The sequence below is a fragment of the Chiloscyllium plagiosum genome, unplaced genomic scaffold, assembly GCF_037043375.1.
Source record: "Chiloscyllium plagiosum isolate Xiang-an unplaced genomic scaffold, Cpla_swu_hap1 HiC_scaffold_1, whole genome shotgun sequence".
Classification (NCBI taxonomy): Eukaryota; Metazoa; Chordata; class Chondrichthyes; order Orectolobiformes; family Hemiscylliidae; genus Chiloscyllium; species Chiloscyllium plagiosum.
In genome coordinates, this window is record NW_028270139.1 from 147,317,050 (window position 1) to 147,337,844 (window position 20,795).

Genomic DNA, 20,795 nt, shown 5'->3' on the forward strand with positions numbered 1-20,795 from the left:
TGTCCTGGAATGTCTGTACTGTGTCATGGGACTTAGTTTAGAGTGGAGAGCGTGGTTTGATTAGGATATTGTGTGTGTGTGTGAGAGAGAGAGAGAGATAGAGAGTGTAAGTGCATGTGTGTGCGTATGTGTGTACGTCAACATGTTATGATCTTATACCATTGTCCGAGAGTGCAGTTCAAGCTCAGATAGGAATTGTAAGTTTTATATATGCTTTGCAGTACCCAGAATGCAAACATGATCAAGAAATTCTCTGTATACAAAATGATCACTAAATAATGCAAAGAATTTTTTAAAAAATGTATCTATATAGTGCTTTATGAAGTCGTAGAGAAATTTTACCTACACAGTTTCACCTATTGAAATCCAATAGTAAGTATACCACCAGTTTGGCAGGCAATGATATTCCATTGAGGTGAATGACCAGTTCATATTGAGAACTTGTTGTTCTTTCTCAAAGTCTAGTTGCATCACCCAAAACCGAGTTTGACGTCTTTTCCAAATGTTTGAACTTCTGACAGTGCAGTAATTGCTGTATTGGAATGCAAGCCAACATTGTGGGCTTAAGTCAAGAGAAACAATTCAAGGGAGAAATAATACAGGAGGAGAACAGAAGAATGTGACAAAGAACTGGTAGAGGTCCATGGGGTTGAATCGATTTAATGTGGCTATCTGCATGGGAATTTGCTGTTCCTGATGTACGGCCTGTCTCGCTGGAGAGCTAGTGCTACTACTTGCCACATTCATTCCAAACCCACCCAACTTGATTTAATGCCAATCAGGAATTTATCTTACAGGTGTCAGTAGCCTTACCATGTTGAGATGAAATATCCACCTTCGAAGAAGTGCCAGATAATCGGAGGCCATGAAACTTGAAATGGTTCAGAAAAGATTTACAAGGATGTTGCCAGGGTTGGAGGATTTGAGCTATTGGGAGAAGCTGAATAGGCTGGGGCTGTTTTCCCTGGAGCGTCAAAGGCTGAGGGGTGACCTTATAGACCAAAAGAGAAAATGCTGGAAAATCTCAGCAGGTCTGGCAGCATCTGTAAGGAGAGAAAAGAGCTGACATTTGGAGTCTAACTGACCCTTTGTCAAAGCTAAAAAAAAGGGAGAAATAGGGAGGTATTTATACTCAGCTGAGAGAAGGTGAGTCATGGCTCCAGAAGCAAAGGTAGCAATAAAGAGGTGATAATGACAGTGCATAGAGAGATTATAGGGAGACTAGGAGCTGTGAATGACCAAAACTATGTGACCAAAACCAGTGCTATGTGAGGTCTATAAAATCATGTGGGGCATGGATAGGATAAATAGACAAAGTCTTTTCCCTGAGGTGGGGGGAGTCCAGACCTAGAGGGCATAAGTTTTGGGTGAGAAGGGAAAGATATAAAAGGGACCTAAGGGGCAACGTTTTCATGCAGAGGGTGGTGCGTGTATGGAATGAGCTGCTAGAGGAAGTGGTGGAGGCTAGTACAATTGCAACATTTAAAAGGCATCTAGATGGGTATATGAATAGGAATGATTTAGAGGGATATGGGCCAAGTGCTAGCAAATGGACGAGATATGATTGGGATATCTGGTTGGCATGGACGAGTTGGACGGAAGGGTCTGTTTCCATGCTATACATCTGTATGATTCTATGACTCAATGATTCTAACTCTTCAATACCAACAGTACCACTGAAAGCAGTGGTGAAGGCCAGTACTGCAACAGACTGCAGGATTGTTGCTAGAACCTGCAGGAAAGCTAGATAGCAGATTCACCTGAGTCAGTAAGGGACATACATTGATGGGGTTGGTGGAGGGAGGGCAATTAGTCACAAGCACAGATAGGGGTTTTCACCCACACTACTGGTGAATTTCTCCATTGGCCATTGGATGTGACCTCCACACCACCCTAGCATTAGGTCACAAGCATACACACCAGGGTTTACCCAACAGCTTATCCACCTGGAACGATCAACATTCATCATGGGTTGAATGATAACGAGATGAGACCCTTGAGTGGCACTTAAAAACCTCGAATATCTTCTGGGCAGAAAGAATAATATGATAAAATAAAGGTAAAAAGGATAATAGAGTTGACAGGAAGATAACACTGTCTCCATGCCCCACTTTCAAGCCCCTCTTTCCACTTTCCCAGCTTGTGTCAGTGGAAGCATTAAATTCTGCAATGCGCTGGAACTTGGAATCATCAATTTTTGACTCTGAAGTGAAATTACTATCGTCTGTAAATGTTAAATCTATATGAATAAATAAAAATATACAGTGTGAAGCAAGAATGCACTAGTTTATAGATTCAATTGTAGCTGTAAAATAAACACGCATGCACAAAAGAACAGGGAGAATAAATTAACACATCACTCAAATAATTCCATTTAATTTAATTGATTTGATATTAAAACTTTGATGACTTGCAATGCAGAGGAATATTTAATATTCCACCATCTGCTTTATTTACTGAGCAAACCTTTATGCAGTCAGCTATTTTATTTTCTCTCCATCTAAAGCCATTTATAGTGAAGTCTTTTTTTTAACTTACTTAACAGAATTCTGCAGAATTAATCAGCGTCCAATCTTCACTGCATTCTGTGACAATAAGACAAGCTTGGGTACCCTTTAAAAGAGTGCTTAGGCCTTAAGGCAGGAACAAAGACTAGAAAACAAATCTCTAATGCTTTACTTGTGTATTTTTTCTCTCCTATCCAGTTATGCCTCGTTTTGCTGAACAAGTGGAAGTCGCAATTGAAGCATTGAGTGCAAATCCCCCACAGGCTTTCGAGGAGAATGAGTTCATAGATGCTTCACGCTTAGTTTACGATGGAGTACGTGACATAAGGAAAGCAGTGCTGATGATAAGGGTATGCATACTAACTGTTTACTTCACAAAGAATTTTAAGCAGAAAGGCTGGAGGATTTTTTATAAACCCAATACAAGGAGACATAATTTTAGATATAAGTCACAGCAAGTGTGGCAATTGTGAGCTGATTTTCTTAATATTTCAGACTACTTTCTGTTTTAGATATCATTCATTCTAACTGATGAACTGCTTCCACAGTGCACAGCTCCTTTTAAACTTTCACCAGTCTTTCGTGAAACTGACTCCCAGCTAAAGGAATATTTGAGAATCATAGTCTTGTGTGGGACTTTACATTCTTGATTTCGATTAGATTACTTACAGTGTGGAAACAGGCTCTTCGGCCCCACAAGTCCACACCGACCCACCGAAGCTCAACCCACCCAGACCCATTCCCCTACATTTACCCCTTCACCTAACAGTACGGGCAATTTAGCATGGCCAATTCACCTAACCTGCACATTTTTGGATTGTGGGAAGAAACTGGAGCACCCAGAGGAAACCCACACAGACACGGGGAGAACGTGCAAACTCCACACAGAGAGTCGCCTGAGGTGGGAATTGAACCCGGGTCTCTGGCGCTGTGAGTGCTAACCACTGTGCCACCGTGCCGCCCACTAGTTCTTGAGGCACTGGAAGGGTAGTAGTTTGTAGACTATGACATTGGTGAAGACACAGAAAAAAATCGCAGGTATCTCCTGGCCACATCACCCCTGCTGTATTCAAAAAGTGCAATATGAACCTGGCAAATCAGAGCCATGGAAGAGAAATCTCTTGTGGTCACTTTTCAACATTCAGTGTTGATAGAACCTGCACTACACCATTTTACTTGCCAGACCATCTTATTATGTATTACGACACAGGGTAAACTCTGCTGCTTAATTCAAAACCAATAACACTGAAAAGATTTATCCTGTGCAGTAATTTGTGAAAATTCAATAGGCCAAGAACTAGTTAAAGTAAAAATTAACAACTTTATTTCTTAAAGTATAACAGAAAATAATTAATTAACAACTATTTACAACTCCTTCCTTTCTGTTACCTTCCCTTCTATAATACTGGTCTGATAAAACTCCCGATTACGATTTACAAAAAAAACCTATCTCAAAAACAGGCAGCTTTCGTTTTTCTCTGAATCCTGGTCTTCTTTTCTTCGTCTTCGGGATTTCTGCTTCACAGATTACTGATCGAAAAGGTACCTTTTAAGAGAGCTATTTTTCAGGTAGTCTTTTTACATGCTGAGGCTTGGCAGTTCTCCTCTCAACTGTTCAAATTTCTCCGGTCTTATTCCCCCAAAGCATCAGATTGTGTCATTGGCTTTTAAGATTGTCAATATACTAAATTCAAACTGGATGGGAGTTTGATACTTTTTGGTGTATAATTTAAACTGATTGGCCTAATTCCAAACTGTTTAGTCATTTCCAGGCAACCAGCTACCCAAGCTACCGAAGTAGCTGGAGCACGTTACATTGTATCTTTTTTTCAGAACACTTGGTTCTGTCAGATAGTCCTGTTACTTTTAACTCTCTTAAAGATACAGTACACCCCATATCGTCATAACATATGCCCCTTTGAATTGAGAATATATCTTTCGTGGGGGATGTTGGCATAGTTTGACTGCTAATCCAGAGTATGGTTTGAATTCCATGATGGCAAATACTGATATTTTAATTTAAACAAAATTAGAAATTAAAAACTTGTATAATGGGGACCATTTTTCTATCATTGATTGACATGAAGGCTTATCTGATTCACTAATATTCTTTAAGGAGGAGTATCTGCCATACTTGTGTGGTCTGGTATACATGTGACTCCAGCTCCATGGCAATATAGTTAACTCTTAATCTCGCTTTGCTAGTTTAGGGATTGGGAAATAAATGTTGACGCAGCTAGTGACACAGCCATCCTATAAACGAATAAAACAAATATTGCCAAATATGAGTTTGTACTTCCTTCTTTTTGTAATTTTTGTGGAGTTAAATAGCGCTGACAGATGACTAGATGAGTGACATTTATGGGTTTCCTTATTCTTTATTTTTTTGAATGGTTTGCACCATTGAATGCATTGCTAGACAGCATCAGAGACTGTTCAGAATCATGCATGGAAAATGGGACTGCAGACTGAGTGGGGGAGCAGGTTCAGAGGAGCAAATGTGCCCATTCAGCATAGTATTGGCTCGCCCTGGCTAAACAGTTTTGTACTTTTATTCACTCATGGGAGGTATGTGTAACTGCCTGGGCCAGCGTTTATTGCCCATGCCTAGTTGGCCTTGAGAAGATGGTATTGAGCCGCCTTTTTGAACCAATGCAGTCCATGTGCAGTAGCTAGAGCCACAATGCTGTCAGGAAGCAAATTTGGGCTCCCAGTGATGCTAAGGGACAGGTGATATATTTCCAAATCAGGATGGTGAGTGGTTTGTCGAGAAGATTTGCAGGTAGTAGTGTTCCCATGTATCTGTTGCCCTCATCCTTCCAGTGGTCATAGGTTTGGAAAGTGCTATCGAAGAATCTTTGGTAAATTTCTGGTGTGCATCTTGTAGATGGTACACACTGCAACTACTGAGCATCTTTCCCTGGAATTCTCTCCAGAGATATAATCACACTCCAAGCCGCTTACCATCCTGACTTGAAAACATACTGCCATTCCTCTACTGTGGGTGGGCCAAAATCCTGGAATTCCCTCCCTAATGGTATTGTGGGTCAACCTGCAGCACATGGACTACAGTGGCTCAAATCGGCAGCTCACCATCAACTCCTTAAGGAAAAATAGGTATGGGCAATAAATGCTGGCCAGCCAGCAATGTCCATGTCCAACAAGTGAATAACAAAATGACCACCAATGGTGTGCTTCCACACTCTTGCCATTAAGCACCCAACATGGCCAACTTCACAATCTTCTATCTATCTGCACCAGTCAGAAAATTAATAATCACTTTTACAGTGATAAAGTGAAGTTTTTTCTTACACAGACTTTGGAACCCTCTTCCTGAAAAAATTGGCAGAAGCAGAGTCTTGAGCATTTTCAATGTAGAAGTAGATAGATTCTTGGTAAGCCAGGGACAGAAATGTTATTGGGGTAGGCAGAAATGTGAATTTATGATTACAGGCAGAATGAACAAACAGTAAGTCTGATGAATGAGACTCACTATTTCTACTTGTCTAGTAAACTTCAAATAGAGTTCCAGTCGAACCAGTATGTTCAAGTTCCAGTATAACTGGTTTGTCTCCGGATCAGCTGTGATCTAATTAAATGACAGAGGAGATTAGAGAGTCTGAATGCCCTATTCCTGCTCCTTGGGTATATGTTTCTGTATACCTGATTGGATGATTTTTGACTATCAATCTGACAACCATTCTTTTACTTCTATCATTTTTATAACTAATAAAAGCATTGTTCAAAGTATATGAAGAAAATAAATTTGAACTGTAATCGAACATGCTGACTTTACTCACATTTATATAGATTAAACTCCATCTGCCACTCCTCAGCCAGTCAGTCCTTCTCACCAAGGTCTTGTTGTATTCTGACATAACCTTCTTCGCTGTCCACAACACCACCAATTTTGGTGTCATCTACAAAATTGCTTCTATATCTTATGGTCATATAAATTTCACACCTTGAAATTCTAGAAAAAAAGATACATATGATTGATGATTGATGATACATATGATTATACCTTTTTGAGCTAGTTTCAGAAAGGGCATCAACACCATATTAGTCTAGAATGTCTGGAAGAATCATTTTAAATTTAGAGCAGTAACTCTTTCTATCTCCACAGATGCTGTCAGACCTGCTGAGCTTCTCCAGCACTTTCTGTTTTTGTTCAGAACTCCAATATCCTCAGTATATTGCCTTTATTTAAGACTGGAATGTTACTTCTGTTCCCTTTTGAGACAAGAGACTGGTTTCAATTTGCAAAAGAAGCCAGGTGATCCTAAGGCACACTATTTTTTCAGCCTTTTTTGGTTAATTTTAGGAAATAAAGAATAAGTTTGAAATTCAAAATATACTGGGACATAACACAATGGATAAATAACATTGAACAGTATTAAGCAAAAGGATTTGAGTATGCTCATGGATACGTTGCAGAATGATTTAATAGCTTGTGGTGAATGAAAGACAGCAAATAGAATCCTGAAGCGTATAGTACAGAAAATGGAATATAATTCTTTTAAAAAGGCACAAATGCTGTACAGTCCTAGTCATCGTATTATGACAAAGGAGTCCAGACATTCTAGATTGTGCAGAGAAGAGCAAGTAAATTAATAGCTAGGATTAGGCAGCTGAATTATGAGGAGCAGGTGCAGAAACCGGGAATGTTTACACAGGAGGAGAAAAGACTCAGAGATAATCTTACTGAAGTTAATACTTAAAGGGCATTGACAAGATAAATATTAATTAGTTTAACTTCATCACATACTGAACAGCATTCTTCATTTTATAATATGCACTTAAAATATTTAACTATAGGTTTTAAACAATGATCCACCTCTGTAGGAATTCCTCAGTGTAGTGTTCAATGCCCAACTATTTTCAGCTGCTTCGTCAATGGCCTGCCTCCAGTATAAGGTCAGAGTGGGGATGTTTGCCCATGATTGCATAATTCAGCTTTCTTCACAACTCCTCATGTTCTGAAACAGGGGTTTGATATCCAAATACAGCAAGGCCTGGACAATATCAGACTTGGGCTGACAAGTGGCAACTAACATTCATGCCACACAAATTTCAGGCAATGACCATCACCAACCAGAGAGAATCCAGCTATTGCAACTTGACATTCAATAACATTATCATCGCTGAATTCTCCCATATCAACATCCAGGGGTTACATTGACCAGAAGTCATGTAAATACTATGGCTTTAAGAAGGATGAGAATCCTGCAACGGATAATTTACCTTCTGACTCCCAAGTGCCTGTCCACCGTCTGCAAAGCACAAGTCAGGAGTTAATGGAATATTCCGCACCTGCCTGGATAGGTGCAGCTCTGAAAACACTCAAGAAACTTGAAACCATCTAGGGCAAAGATGCCTGATTAATTGGCACCACATTCTCAAGCATTCACTCTCTCCACCACTGATGCACAGTAAAAGCAGTGTGTACCATCTACAATTTGTACTGTAGAAATTCATGAAGAATCCTTTGACAACACTTTCCAATCCACGACTGCTGCAATTTAAAAGGACAAGGGCAGGGGATACATGAGTACACTATAATCTGCATGTTTCAGCTGCAAATGGACTGAGGTAGGAATACATAGAAATATGTGCCTGCAAATTAAAAAGAGGAATAAGCCATTTTGCCCATCATTGACTTTCATTTGATAAGATCATGGCAGATCTGCTTGTAGCCTCAACTGTATTTTCCTACTGACCTTGATACCCTTTGTATTTTATTCTAATTAAGGATCATAAATTTTCAAAAGCCCTGTCTCCACCACTCCCAACTCCCTCAGGAAGAGAATTCCACACATTCACAACAATCAACCATTTTTCCCTGTTTCCACCATAAATGGGAGACCCATTATTTTTAAACTGTTCAGCATCCACCCTGTCAAGCCCATTCAGATTCTTATACGTTTCATTAGGATGACTCCTGGTTCTTCTAAACTCCAATGTTTAAAATGGAGGAGGATAATGTCTTTGTGACGAAGTGCACATGGAGTGCATACAAATTGATGAGAATTATTTGAGGAAGTAACAAGCAGGATTGATAAAGGGGAAGCAGTGGATTTAAGGCACAACAAACTTTTAACCAGCATCTTATAAACTGGCAAAAAATGTATTCCTCAAATACTGGAACTTAATGGTGTGATCGCGATCTCCACTATGTCTGAATAGTCAGTTGAGGGTGTAAAGGAGAAGGCTTTCTGCTGGTACATTTTATTTAAGGCAAAGTTGCATTATTATTTAAATGATTTATGCAATACATAAGATATGACAGTGATTATGTATCCCCTGTATTAAATTTCTCTAACTTTATTGTGTGTTTTTACAGTGATTATGTGAGCCTCTTGATCAACTGGAATATTTGATAAATGGTGCAGTCCTGGTCCTATAGGTGCTGGTTAATAAATGTTTGCTATATTTGAGTTTTCAGACAATATTTAATAAGGTTTCAAAGGTTATGCTACTTAATAAGAGCCCTTAGTATTATGAGTTGTATATTCATGGAACTGTTTCAGTGCAGAAAGAGGCCATTTGGCCCATTGAGTCCCACTCAGAACCAACCCCTCCACCCTGTCCCCATATTTACCACAGTTAACCCACCTCACTTGCACATCCCAGGACACTGCAGGGCAATTTGCCATGGCTAATCCATCTAACCTGCATATAATAGTATGGATAAAGGATTGATTCACTAATAGAAGACAGACAGTTAGTTTAAGGGAGGCATTTTCAGGATGACAACCTGTAACTAGTGAAGTGCTACAGGAATCAGTACTTGGGCCACAATTATTTACAATATATATTAATGACTTGCATGAGGCAAGTAAACGTACTATAGCCAGGTTTACAACGATACACCTAGAGGTGGGAAGGCAAGTGGTGAAGATGACAGAAAGAGTCCACAAAGGAATATGGACAGATTAAGTGAGTGGGCATAAATAATGCATATGAAATATAATACAAGAAAATGTAAGGTTATGCACATTGGCCAGAAGAATTGAGGAGCTGCATATTATTAAAATGGAGAAAGACTGTAGACAGCTATGGCACAGAGGGATTTGACAGTCCTAATGCATAAATTACAAAACGCTGGCATACAAGCTTAAATAGTAACAGAGAAGATAAATATTGGTCTTTATTTCAAAGAGAAAGGAGGATAAAAGAATGGAGGTTTTGCTATTATTGTACAAGGCACAGGTCAGACAACAGTTGGAATGCTGTGAACAGTTTTGGGCCCCTTATTTAAGGAAAACTATGCTGGCATTGGAGATAGTTCAGAGAATGCTCACTAGGTTGATTCCAAGAATGGAGGAACTGTCTTCTGAGGAGAAGTTGAGTTGTTTCAGCTTATACTCATTAGATTTTAGAAGAATGAGAGGTGACCTTATTGAAACACACAAGATTCTTAGGGACTTGACAAGCAGATGCAGAGAGATTTCCCCTTGTGGGTGAGTCTTGGACCAGAGGGCATAATCTCAGCAGAAGAGGTTGCATATTTAAGACAGAGATGAGGAGGGTACTAAATTTGTGGAATTCTTTACTGCAGAAGGCTGTTGAGGCTGGAAGGGCAAGACAGTGGAGTTGAGGATTATCAAACCAGCCTTGATGTGGGACAGTCTTGATGAGCTGAATGGCCTGGCTTTGCTCCTACGTCTTATGGAGCAGAAGCTCACATTCAGGGCTGATAGGGCACTGACGTTGCCAACAGTCTGGTTCAGTCTAGACACTGACTGGGATATAATTGCTCCTTGGATGCTGCCTGACCTGCTGCGCTTTTCCAGCAACACATTTTCAGCTCTGATCTCCAGCATCTGCAGTCCTCACTTTCTCCCCTAATTGAATCAGTGGCAAGGTTATGGGCTTATATAAAGAAAAGCAGATAAGGTCTTCGATCTTAAGCTCAGCTGCAACAGATTGAGCTTCACCTACAACTGAACATCAGACAACCATCTTTTTATTATTTCACTCAGATTCTTTACTCTCTGGTACAAGCTACTGAGACATGATCTGAATAAAGACACAACAGTCTTCAATCAGGGACTGCGACAAAATCCTAATGGAAGTGGGTGTTTCTGATTACAGGAGCTATGTTGCTCGTTAACTGAGATTGTGATACATTCTTTGTAACTTTGGAATGTCTCAGCTGATTTGAACCATAGGACCCAGAACAATTACAGAAAAGGCCATTCAGTCCATCTTGGCTCCAGCACTTGGTCCAAAGTCTTGCAGATTAAAGTGCTTCGGGTGCTGATCCACGAGTTGAGGGTTTTTGCCTCACCTAACTGGACAGTGAATTCTGGGTTAAAGTATTTTTCCTTACATCCCAGTCTCCCCAGGCAACTTCCACAGCTAACTTCCAAACCCCAACAACTGCTGAAAGCTAAACTACATCCCTGATTCTGTAAGTCTGACTCTACCCATTTATACTGCTTCTATTGTTCCAATTTAAAAAGAACAACACCTCACAAGCTTTTTACTTTATTGACTTGGAACAGACTGATTGGATCCTCTGTCTCAACCTCTCTTCGGAAAAGAAAACAGGACAAAATACACATCTTAAAGCCATGTGTTGTCCCAATCTGAATTAAGTCACCTCAGTTCTGTGGAAAACAAGCTGAGTCCATTCAATCTTTCCTCATTGCTACAATTTTCAACATCGTGTAAATCCTTTTTGTACTCTCTCTCATGCAATTATATTCATCCTGTAATGTGGTGACCAGACTATGCAAAAATCTCCAGCTGTGGCCCAAACAGTATATCATGTAGTTCCAGCATTACATCACTGCTTTTCTATTCAATACCTTGCCCAATGAATAAAAGTATCCCTTCTGTCTCCTTTATCACCTTATACCTTTAAAAGGCCACAAATTGTACTTTCTGTTCTGTTTTGCCTATTCCAAGAGATGGTATTGGCACGGGATGGATGAACCATATAGCTATGGGATGGATGAACTTTATAGCAATAGGGTGCATGAACAGAGAGTAATACAGCTTGGAAACAGACCCATTAGTCCAACTCGTCCATGCCGACCAGTTTTCCTAACTGAATTCGGCCCATTTTCCTGCATCTGAGTCATATCCGGTAAATCTTTTCTGTTTATGTACCTGTCCAAATGCCTTTTAAGTGTGTAATTGTACTCCCCTCTAATAAAATGGCCTTGCGACAGCTGATTAGTATAGCCATGGAATGGATTTAAGTTATAGCCAATGGATGGATGTACAGTATAGCCATGAGATGTATGAATGGAATGGCCATGGGATAGATGAACAGCATCATCATTGTCAGTGGCTCTTGGAATGGAATATGATGTTTGTTGTGCACAATGAGTCTTCAGATAACCATGGAGCCCATTTTGGATCCACAGCATTTCCTGCAGTGGGTCATGATGCATGGGAAAATGGAATTTGGAGCTCTGTATAGCCTTCCTTCTCCTTCCTTTGCCACTACCGCTCCACTTCGCAGTCAAGTCACTGAACCTGAAAATGGTTTGTGCCTTGATGGATCAGGAAGGTGAATGAATGTTATAACCATGGGGTCCATGAACAGTATAACAATGGAGTTGATGAACACTATTATCAGTTGTAACATTGACTGGATCGGTGCATTTGCTGAACATCAGTTGTGAATTTGGCAGTGCTCCAGAGGATCATTACATCTGCCAACTCATGCCCATTCCTCATTCCAGCCTGCAATTGGCCACCTGTATCTGATTATTTAACTCCCCTTATGTAATATATATTTTGTTGATTTATAACATTATTACTTCAATCATTGTTTTCTCAATTACAGCAAGTTAAAATGAACAGGTAATAAAATATTTGACATTTCTGAGCCTGAAAGAAATTGAACATCAATAAATCCTCCACAAATTGCTCTTTATGTCTTAGAATATGTTTACTTAATCTTTTCTTTTTTCAGAAAGAATGAGTTATAAAGGTTGTATTATTTGTTGTGATAATAATGTTGCTTTTGTTTTTATTTATCATGGATTGTGGGTATCATAAGCTAGGCCAGTATTGCTTGCCCATCCCTAATTTATTTTCACAATCCTTAGTTTGCAGATTGGTTGAGATTCTCTTATTTGGATTCCTTTTGACCATAATAGAATTACAGCAGTCACAGTGAGAACATTCCCTTTCGTGTCTCATTTCCCTTTTGTTTGACTGCTAGCTACCTGGCCTCTAATATTCAAAGTGAGAAAAGTCTTTACCTGCAACATAGACGTAGCTGGTTGAAATGAATTGAATTTATTGTCACGTGTACGGAGGCACAGTGAAAAGCTTTGTCATGCGAGCAATGCAGGCAGATTACACAGTTAAGTAGCATAGATAAATAAATAATTGGTAAACAGCGGCGAAAGCAAAAACACAGGTACAGGTGAATGTTAAGAGTTTGTGAGTCCATTCAGTATTCCACCAACAGTAGGGTAGAAACTGTTACGAAACTGGCTGGTGCGTGTGTTCAGGCTTCTGTACCTTCTCCCCAATGGTAGAGATTGTAGAAAAGTATTGCCAGGGTGGGATGGATCTTTGAGAATGCTGGCAGCCTTTCCTTGACAGCTGCCCTGTAGATGGATTCTATGGATGTGAGTTTGGCCTTTGTGATTGTCCGGGCCGAGCTCACCACTGTCTGTAACCGTCTCCGATCTTAAATGGTACAGTTGCCATACCAGGTAGAGATACATCCAGACAGAATGCTCTCGATGGCGCACCTATAAAGTTGGCAAGGTTCAACTGTAACCTTCGCAGCACACTATTGCTTATAGCCAGGCTGGTAAAAAAATATACATTCAGTCCCACCAACACACTTACGTTGAATTGAAAATAGTTTCTTAAACAGTTTTGTTGTGAATCCTTCAATTGCAACATGTGTCTGCAGTTTAGGACATAATTGACACGCCCTGAAGAAGGGCTCATGCCCGAAACATCGATTCTCCTGCTCCTTGGATGCTGCCTGACCTGCTGCGCTTTTCCAGCAACACATTTTCAGCTCACGCTTGCTGTTGAACCAGGTGTTCGGACAACCCCATTTATCTTTGTAGTCACCAACGGTCACAATACACTTTGATGTGGGGATGCCAGAGTTGGATTGGGGTGGACAAGGTCAAAAATCAGACGACACCAGGTTATAGTCCAACAGGTTTATTTGAAATAGCAAGCTTGGTATACCATGCCTGAGGAAGGAGCAGCACTCTGAAAGCTTGCAACTTCAAATAAACCTGTTGGACTATAACCTGATGTTGCTTGACTTTTGACACAATATGTTTTGTTTTGATTTGCCCCTTCCCCACTTTGAAGGGCTGTTGTTTGAAGTTCACTTCTCTTCCATAGGTTTGACATTCAGTGGGTCTCTCTCTCATAGACAGCCAGTCATTTGCAACTGTAACCATGTTTGGTTGTATCAGCCCTATTTTAAATATCCATTTTTGAGTCAAAAATTAACTACGTCCTGAGTATCTTAGGATTCTGACCTTCATCGTAATATGTGCGAGTCAAGTGGTTGCTTTGTCATGAATGTCATCAATCTTCTGGAATGTTGTTGCAGCTACATTCATCCAGGCAAATAGAGAGTATTCCATCACATTCCTGATGTTTTCACTGATGGACGGGCTTTGCAAAGATAGGCAGTGAGTTAATCACTGCAGAATTGTTGTCCAGGTCTTGCTCCATTTGGACATGAACTGTTTCAGATTGCTATTTTTTTTTAATGTAAGTTATGTATTGTAAAATAGTCATGAAGTTTACTAAAGACTTACTTATAAGCAGCATTCTTTAAATGATATCTCACTATCAATGTCAGTGAAATGTTTCTCTCAATTATGTCTGATTATATAATGAATAATGTTCCAGTTCCACCAAATGCAAGTTGTTAATGAAAAAATGCTTAATTTTGTGTTTCTCAGTTTAAAAGTAATTAGATTACAAGCTGCCCTGAAAGGATATAATTTTAAATTAACACTGAACAAGTAGACTATAACGACTGCATTCGTAACCTTCAGAGCACAGGGCAAACTATCAGCTTGAATAGAGTTACAACAATAAAATATGTTTTAATCATAATTTATTGGGAGATCACTAAAGCACAGGGTTTTGTTTTAAATGGACAGTAAATGGACCGAAATTCTCAAGTTATTTTCTGTTTAATCTCTTCATTGATGTAGCTGTAGTTTGTGAAATCAGCTGTAATTTCTTCCTTTGTGATGTCTAGAAGGATTAAAACTGGCAGTGAAAAATGCAAATCATTCTGTCACATACTCTGTCAAAATACTAATTCTAATTAGCAAATTTAATTTATATTGATATTTTAATTGCTGTTTCCAAAGAATGGCAGTGTGGATATTCACTACTTCTCAAGCAGGTTCCACAATTTCTTGAAAACAAAATATACACATAAGTTTTAATGGTCTGTTCAATCGATTTTCTTTTTTCTGCAATGATTGTCTTCTCAGCAGCATAATAAGTAGTAAATTGCCAGCTTTATTTTTAATTGAGAGACCATGTTAATAGGATACAAGTATGGTTGAAAGGAACGGAAGAGAAGTGCAGATAAATTAAAGCATATTCACTGCTTAGAACTGTACTCATGTTTGACACTTATGAGGCTGTATAAGATCAGAAAAGACGCAGTTGACATAGACCTCGGTGTAATGACCCTTAATTCCAATTTATGAATGCTGAAGGAGGAAGAAAATCATGTCGAATGGCATTTGAGAGCATAGAAATCAAAGGAAACAATGATTTTATCAATAAGATTATTATGATTTGAAATGCACTGCTTGAAAGGATGATAGAAACAGATTCAATTGTAACTTTTAGAAGGGAATTAGATAAATACTTGAAAAGGCAAAGAAAATATTAGTCTTTTGGAATAGCTTAGAAGTAGGGCAACAATATAGAGAACATGATGGTGGATGTGAGAACTCTGAGTTAAAGTGGACAGCCTCATTTGCATGATTTATTGACAGCCCATCATAAAAGGTTTATCATCATATGGAGTACTATTTTGCCATTTAAGAGTGAACAGTTGACCTGGCTTGATTGACGTCATTAAGTGGATTAATCCGATAAAGTTTCCTTGTTGTGTTCTTTTTTGTCAAACTGTTCGTAAAAGCAGAATCCTTCTGCTTTTCAATACCTTGATGTTATACGTGCAGCAGGCATTTTACAAAGAAGTATTTGTGAATGAGGCTTTTGTTTCTCTCAGCTGATCCATACAATGAATTTTTGCTCTATGGCTCATTGTTCTTTACAGGGAAATGAAACTGGACCAGCCGTAAGTTGGCAGAGGGCCTGTAAGGGCCACAGGTATAGGTGAGAGACATGGTTTGGAATTTAGGAGCGTTTGGGATATTGATCCCATATCCACATGTTGGCATGGGAAAAAAGGGTTTGATCTTTGATCTTACCTTTCAGAAAGTTCCTGAACCGAAACTCTCATGATCTCTTTGTGAGGCTGTGAACTACAAGTCATGACGAAGCTGGCCTGACTTCACAAAAATTAAAAGGTTAATTAAGAATTAAAAATACAGGAGTAATGATGAGGAGAAGGCAATGTTGACGACTTTGGGAGTTCAAGGTGATGGGGTGCATCCTTATCTGCAGCTCCCAAAATTTAGGAAGATTGGAAATGGGGGCAGAGAATGAGGATTATTTGACTTCTGAATGGACCTCTCAAATTTCAAATCTAATGTTGATATTGCTATTTGTACACCTTCTTTGCAGCCATAACTTTGTATTTCTCGCTCTGTTCTATCATCTTATGATCCTCATACAGTATGATCTGCCTGTACCGCACACAAAACAAAACTTTTCACTGTACCTTGGTATATGTGACAAAAATAACTAAAATCAAATCAAAAGAAGTCCCAGAATCGAGTCCAGCTTGCCATTTTTAAATGGTTCAGAATTTTCAACTCCGCAAAGGTCAAAGCTTTTGTCACTTTGTAGTTTGATAGATTTTTCAAAGAACTGGAATAGGCACAAAGGTTAAAATAGCTTCCTATTGTACTATTCAATGCAATAATACATGTAAAGGCATAATCATCAGTATGATATAATAATATGTTAAAATTATATATCAGATCCCAGCTTTCAATCTAAAAAACATGTCGGTATTAACTCTCACCCTTTAAGCTGTAGATGGTCTAGTTATAACCAGAAAAGATAGTGAAAAACTGAATTAATGCATTTCTAATGACTGAATACATCATTCTAATATGCAAATGAGCTTTCTGTGAAAGACAGTTTGAATACTGGTCCTTTCAGCTTCAAAAGATGCTTAAAAAAGCTGTTTCCATTCTTTGACCAGCATTCCTCTGTAATATAACACAAAGATCTGAAACAAAAACAAAAATTTTTGGAGAAACTCAGCAGATCCAGCAGCATCCGTGAGAGAGTAAGCGAAGTTAACATTTGGAGTCCAGTGACCCTTCTTCAGATCTGCTTTCTCTCCACAGATTCTGCTGGATCTGCTGAGTTTCTCCAACAAGTTTTGTTTTTGTTGTCCTAGGAGTGTTTTACAGTCCAGATAAAAATGGAGAAGAATTGATTATTTTCACAGTGCCATGTTTGGATGCATGACAAACTGAAAAGTATCAGACACCATATTGTTTTCAGATAATTGTCAGGCTTTGAAGCCTGTTGTTGGAACTCCTCAGAAACTGCAATTCCCCAAGGTAAAATGTTTAGGTATTGGCTCCCTGCTCTAGGTGACTTCACAGCATCAGTCGCAACTCATTTTTAAAAAAAATCTCAGGCTACAAGGAGCAACAATAAATGGTGGTCAGTGAATGCATTTATACTGGATGGAACAGGATTTGTTAGGTGTTAGAATATGGAGAACAGGGTTTTTCTTTGACTCATATTTACAGAGGGTAGAAACCAGGAGACTAACATTGTGGAATAGCTAAGTTTAAAAGTAACAAAGGCATGAATGGGTGTTTCAGCAGCCCATAGTTGCTATAATGTCATATAGTTGAAGTGTCCGTGAATGTAAATTTGAAGTTCTTCCGTGGTTGGGTAGCAGAGAAATTAGGCTAACAATTGAATATCACATATATGCTTCTGAGTCAAATATACTCAAGAACAAGTCGTGAGAGAGCTGAAGCACAGCTCAATTTGTCTTGTACTAAATTCTGTTTTCTTTATCTAAAACTAGAATGCTTGTTTTAAGAATGTCAATTAACACTTGCATTTTCAGTTTGAACAAGTATGTAAATTAGAACTGATTTAAATTCAATGCAGAAGTACTCATATCTTTTAATCAGTCAGCCAGGTAAGACCTTCAAATTTAGCTTTGCAGAACTTCAACTATGTGACATTGTATGGCATACAGTGGGAGGCCTGGGGGTCCCTAAACAATCCATGGGCACAATTCCACTATACTACATATTCGGAACACCAAACTCAAATATTCCCCAGGCATGTAGTTTGATGTTTGAAATTGATTGCATTTGTCCAAATGCTAGTTTATAAACTCTAAATTTAATGTAGAGATATGAAATGTTACATTTGACAGCAAGAATGAAAAGATACAATATGAAATAAAGGTTACAATTGTAAAGGAGTTGAAGATCAGAGAAACCTGGAGAGTGTATGTACACATTGTTGAGCATGGCTTAAAAAGATATTGTGGTGCATCGGTAGTGTCTCTGAATCTGAATCAGGAGGCCTGGATACAAGTCCCACCTGCTCCAGAGATGTATAATAACATCTCTGAGCAGGATGATCAGAAAATATTTTGAAAATGGCATGACAAGTTGAAGAAGGTGATCAGAAAACGTACATACATACCTCAAGGTACAAAATGCAAAAGAGATCAGGAAATTTTGTAAAAGTATTGTATTTAATCAATACCTTTGTCTGTACAGCACGTGAAACAACACTTTTTACTGGATTCTGGTACATGTGACAACAATAAGTCAGTCAGAAACTTAACTGGATTGATCAGAAACTTAACTGGAAGAGCCATATAAATCCTATGACAACAAGAACATGTCAGAGGCTAGGAATTCTATAATGAGTAACTCACCTCCTGACTCCCCAGAATCTGTACACTATTGACAAGACACAAGTAAGGAGTATGATGAAATATTCCTAAGTTGCCTGGGTTGGATGCAGTTCCAACAACATTTAAGAAGCTTGATGCCATCCCAGACAAAGCAGACTGCGTGATTGGTACAATATGCATACTCCATTTACCACTGATGCTCAGCAGCAGCAGTGTGTGCCCTTTACAATATGCATGACAGAAATTTACCAAGGCTTTTTAGACTGCATCTTCCAAACTCACAACCCATCTAGAAGGACAAGGGCAGCAGATGCCTTTGAACACTATACTTGCAAGTTCCCTTCCAAGCCACTCATTATCCTGACTTGGAAATAATCACTGTTCCTTCCTTGTTGCTGGGTAAAAGGGCTGGAATTCCTTCACCCAAAAGCACTGTCAGTTTACCAAAATAAATGGCAGTGGTTCAGGAAACCAGCTTACCACCCTTCTCAGGAGCAAATAGGTATGGGCAATAAATGCTGGCCTACTCAGAAACACCCACATCCCACAAATGAATAAAAACAAAATTCTGGGCAACACACCTTCAAAAGGATAGAAAAGTTTTCGAGTGTGTAGAAAATATTTATGAAAATGCTTCCAGGGATGAGGGACTTTATCAATAGAGGAAATAAGCTGGGATTGTTCTCCTTAGGGAAATGAAGATTAAGATAATATTTTTAAAATTCATAAGGTGTCTAAGTAGATAGAAAATGTTCTCATTGGTGGATGAACTGAGAAGCAGAGAGCATGGATTTAAATTGAAGCTATTTTGTTAAATTTAGCCTTTTTGTTTCTAATCAGCCTATTCAGAAATGCTATTGCACAACTCTGGAACAGATGGACTTGAACCTGGGTCTCCTGATCCAAGGATAGGGACACCAGAGTGCCCCTTTGACCTTCAGCACCTGGTATTTCCAGGTACCTCCCATCCAAGTACTAACCAGGCGTGAGTCTGCTTAGTTTCAGAGACCAGATGAGATCAAATATTTTCAAACTGATATGGACAAGCTGTTAAACTATGTAAGTGCCAAATTGGCTACACATTTGTTTAACTGGAGGTTGTCAATAGTTGGAAAAAAATGTAATGGTGATTTGGCGGGTGGGAGAAGAAAACTGTTTGCTTGTGTGTGATAGCATTTATGTAGTCATAGAATCAAGGAGTCACACAGCATGGAAACAGATCCTTCAGTTCTACAAGTCCACACCAACCATGTTCTCAAACTTAACTGGTCCTGCCTGCATGCTTTTGGCCCATAACCCTCCAAATCTTTCCAATTCATGAACTTATCCAAATGTCTTTTAAACATTATAATTATACTTGCATCCACCAGTTCATTCCACACAAGAACCACTAGCTGTGTAAAAAAAGTTGCCCCTAATGTCCCTTTTAAATCTTTCTCCTCTCCCCCATTTTCTGCGACTCCACACCAAGGCCGCCTTGCTGATCTTTGAGGGGCCCTATTCTCTCCCTTGTTACCCTTTTGTCCTTAATGTATTTGTAAAAACCCTTTGGATTCTCCTTAATTCTATTTGCCAAAGCTATCTCATGTCCCCTTTTTGCCCTCCTGATTTTCCTCTTAAGTATATTCTACTGCCTTTATACTCTTCTAAGGATTCTTTGAATATATTAAAAAAAGAAGACCCAGTCGAACTCCATTTTGAAAATTCCAACTCCATTTTGGTTTAGACAACTCCACCACTCCCTAGCTGTCCCTCATTTTTGAAGGATCGCATTGCCCTTAGTGGGTTTTACATGTAAAGTGTTCAGTTGGAAACAGGGTGATTTACTGGTCATGGTTAATAGTAGGGAACAAAATGCCATTGTGATTTGGTATTAGGGAAAACATGCCATTCAGTTGTGTGAGATACCATTTCTGGATATTAAAAATAAAGACCCAGTTGAACTCCATTTTGAAAATTGCAACTCCATTTTGATTTAGCCTACTCCACCTTTTGCTATCTGTCCCTCAGCTTTGACCTCCAAGAACCACAACCATCTTCATTTGTGTTAGGTATGACTCTAACCATCAGGGAGGTTGCCCCCGATACCCATTGATTTCAGTTTTGCTAGGGCTCCTTGTTGCCACACTTGGTCAAGTGCAGCGTTAATGGCAAGGGCTGTTACTCTAACCTCACCTCTGGAATTCAGCTCTTTTGTCCATGGATGTAATGAGGTCAAGAGCTGAGTGGCCCTGGCGGAAACCAAACTGGGCATCCCTGAGAAG

At 39.2% G+C, this 20,795-nt stretch overlaps 1 protein-coding gene across 2 annotated transcripts in view; it reads left to right on the forward strand.

Annotated features, from left to right (window-relative positions):
* Nucleotides 1-20,795, forward strand: part of ctnna2 (catenin (cadherin-associated protein), alpha 2) — a 1,293,121-nt gene that overhangs the window by 1,033,326 nt on the left and 239,000 nt on the right. For both annotated transcript variants that reach the window (XM_087995417.1, XM_087995450.1), the window contains one exon: nucleotides 2,706-2,857. In XM_087995417.1, the coding sequence (XP_087851543.1) occupies nucleotides 2,706-2,857 (152 nt within the window). The remainder of the gene's footprint in view (nucleotides 1-2,705; nucleotides 2,858-20,795) is intronic.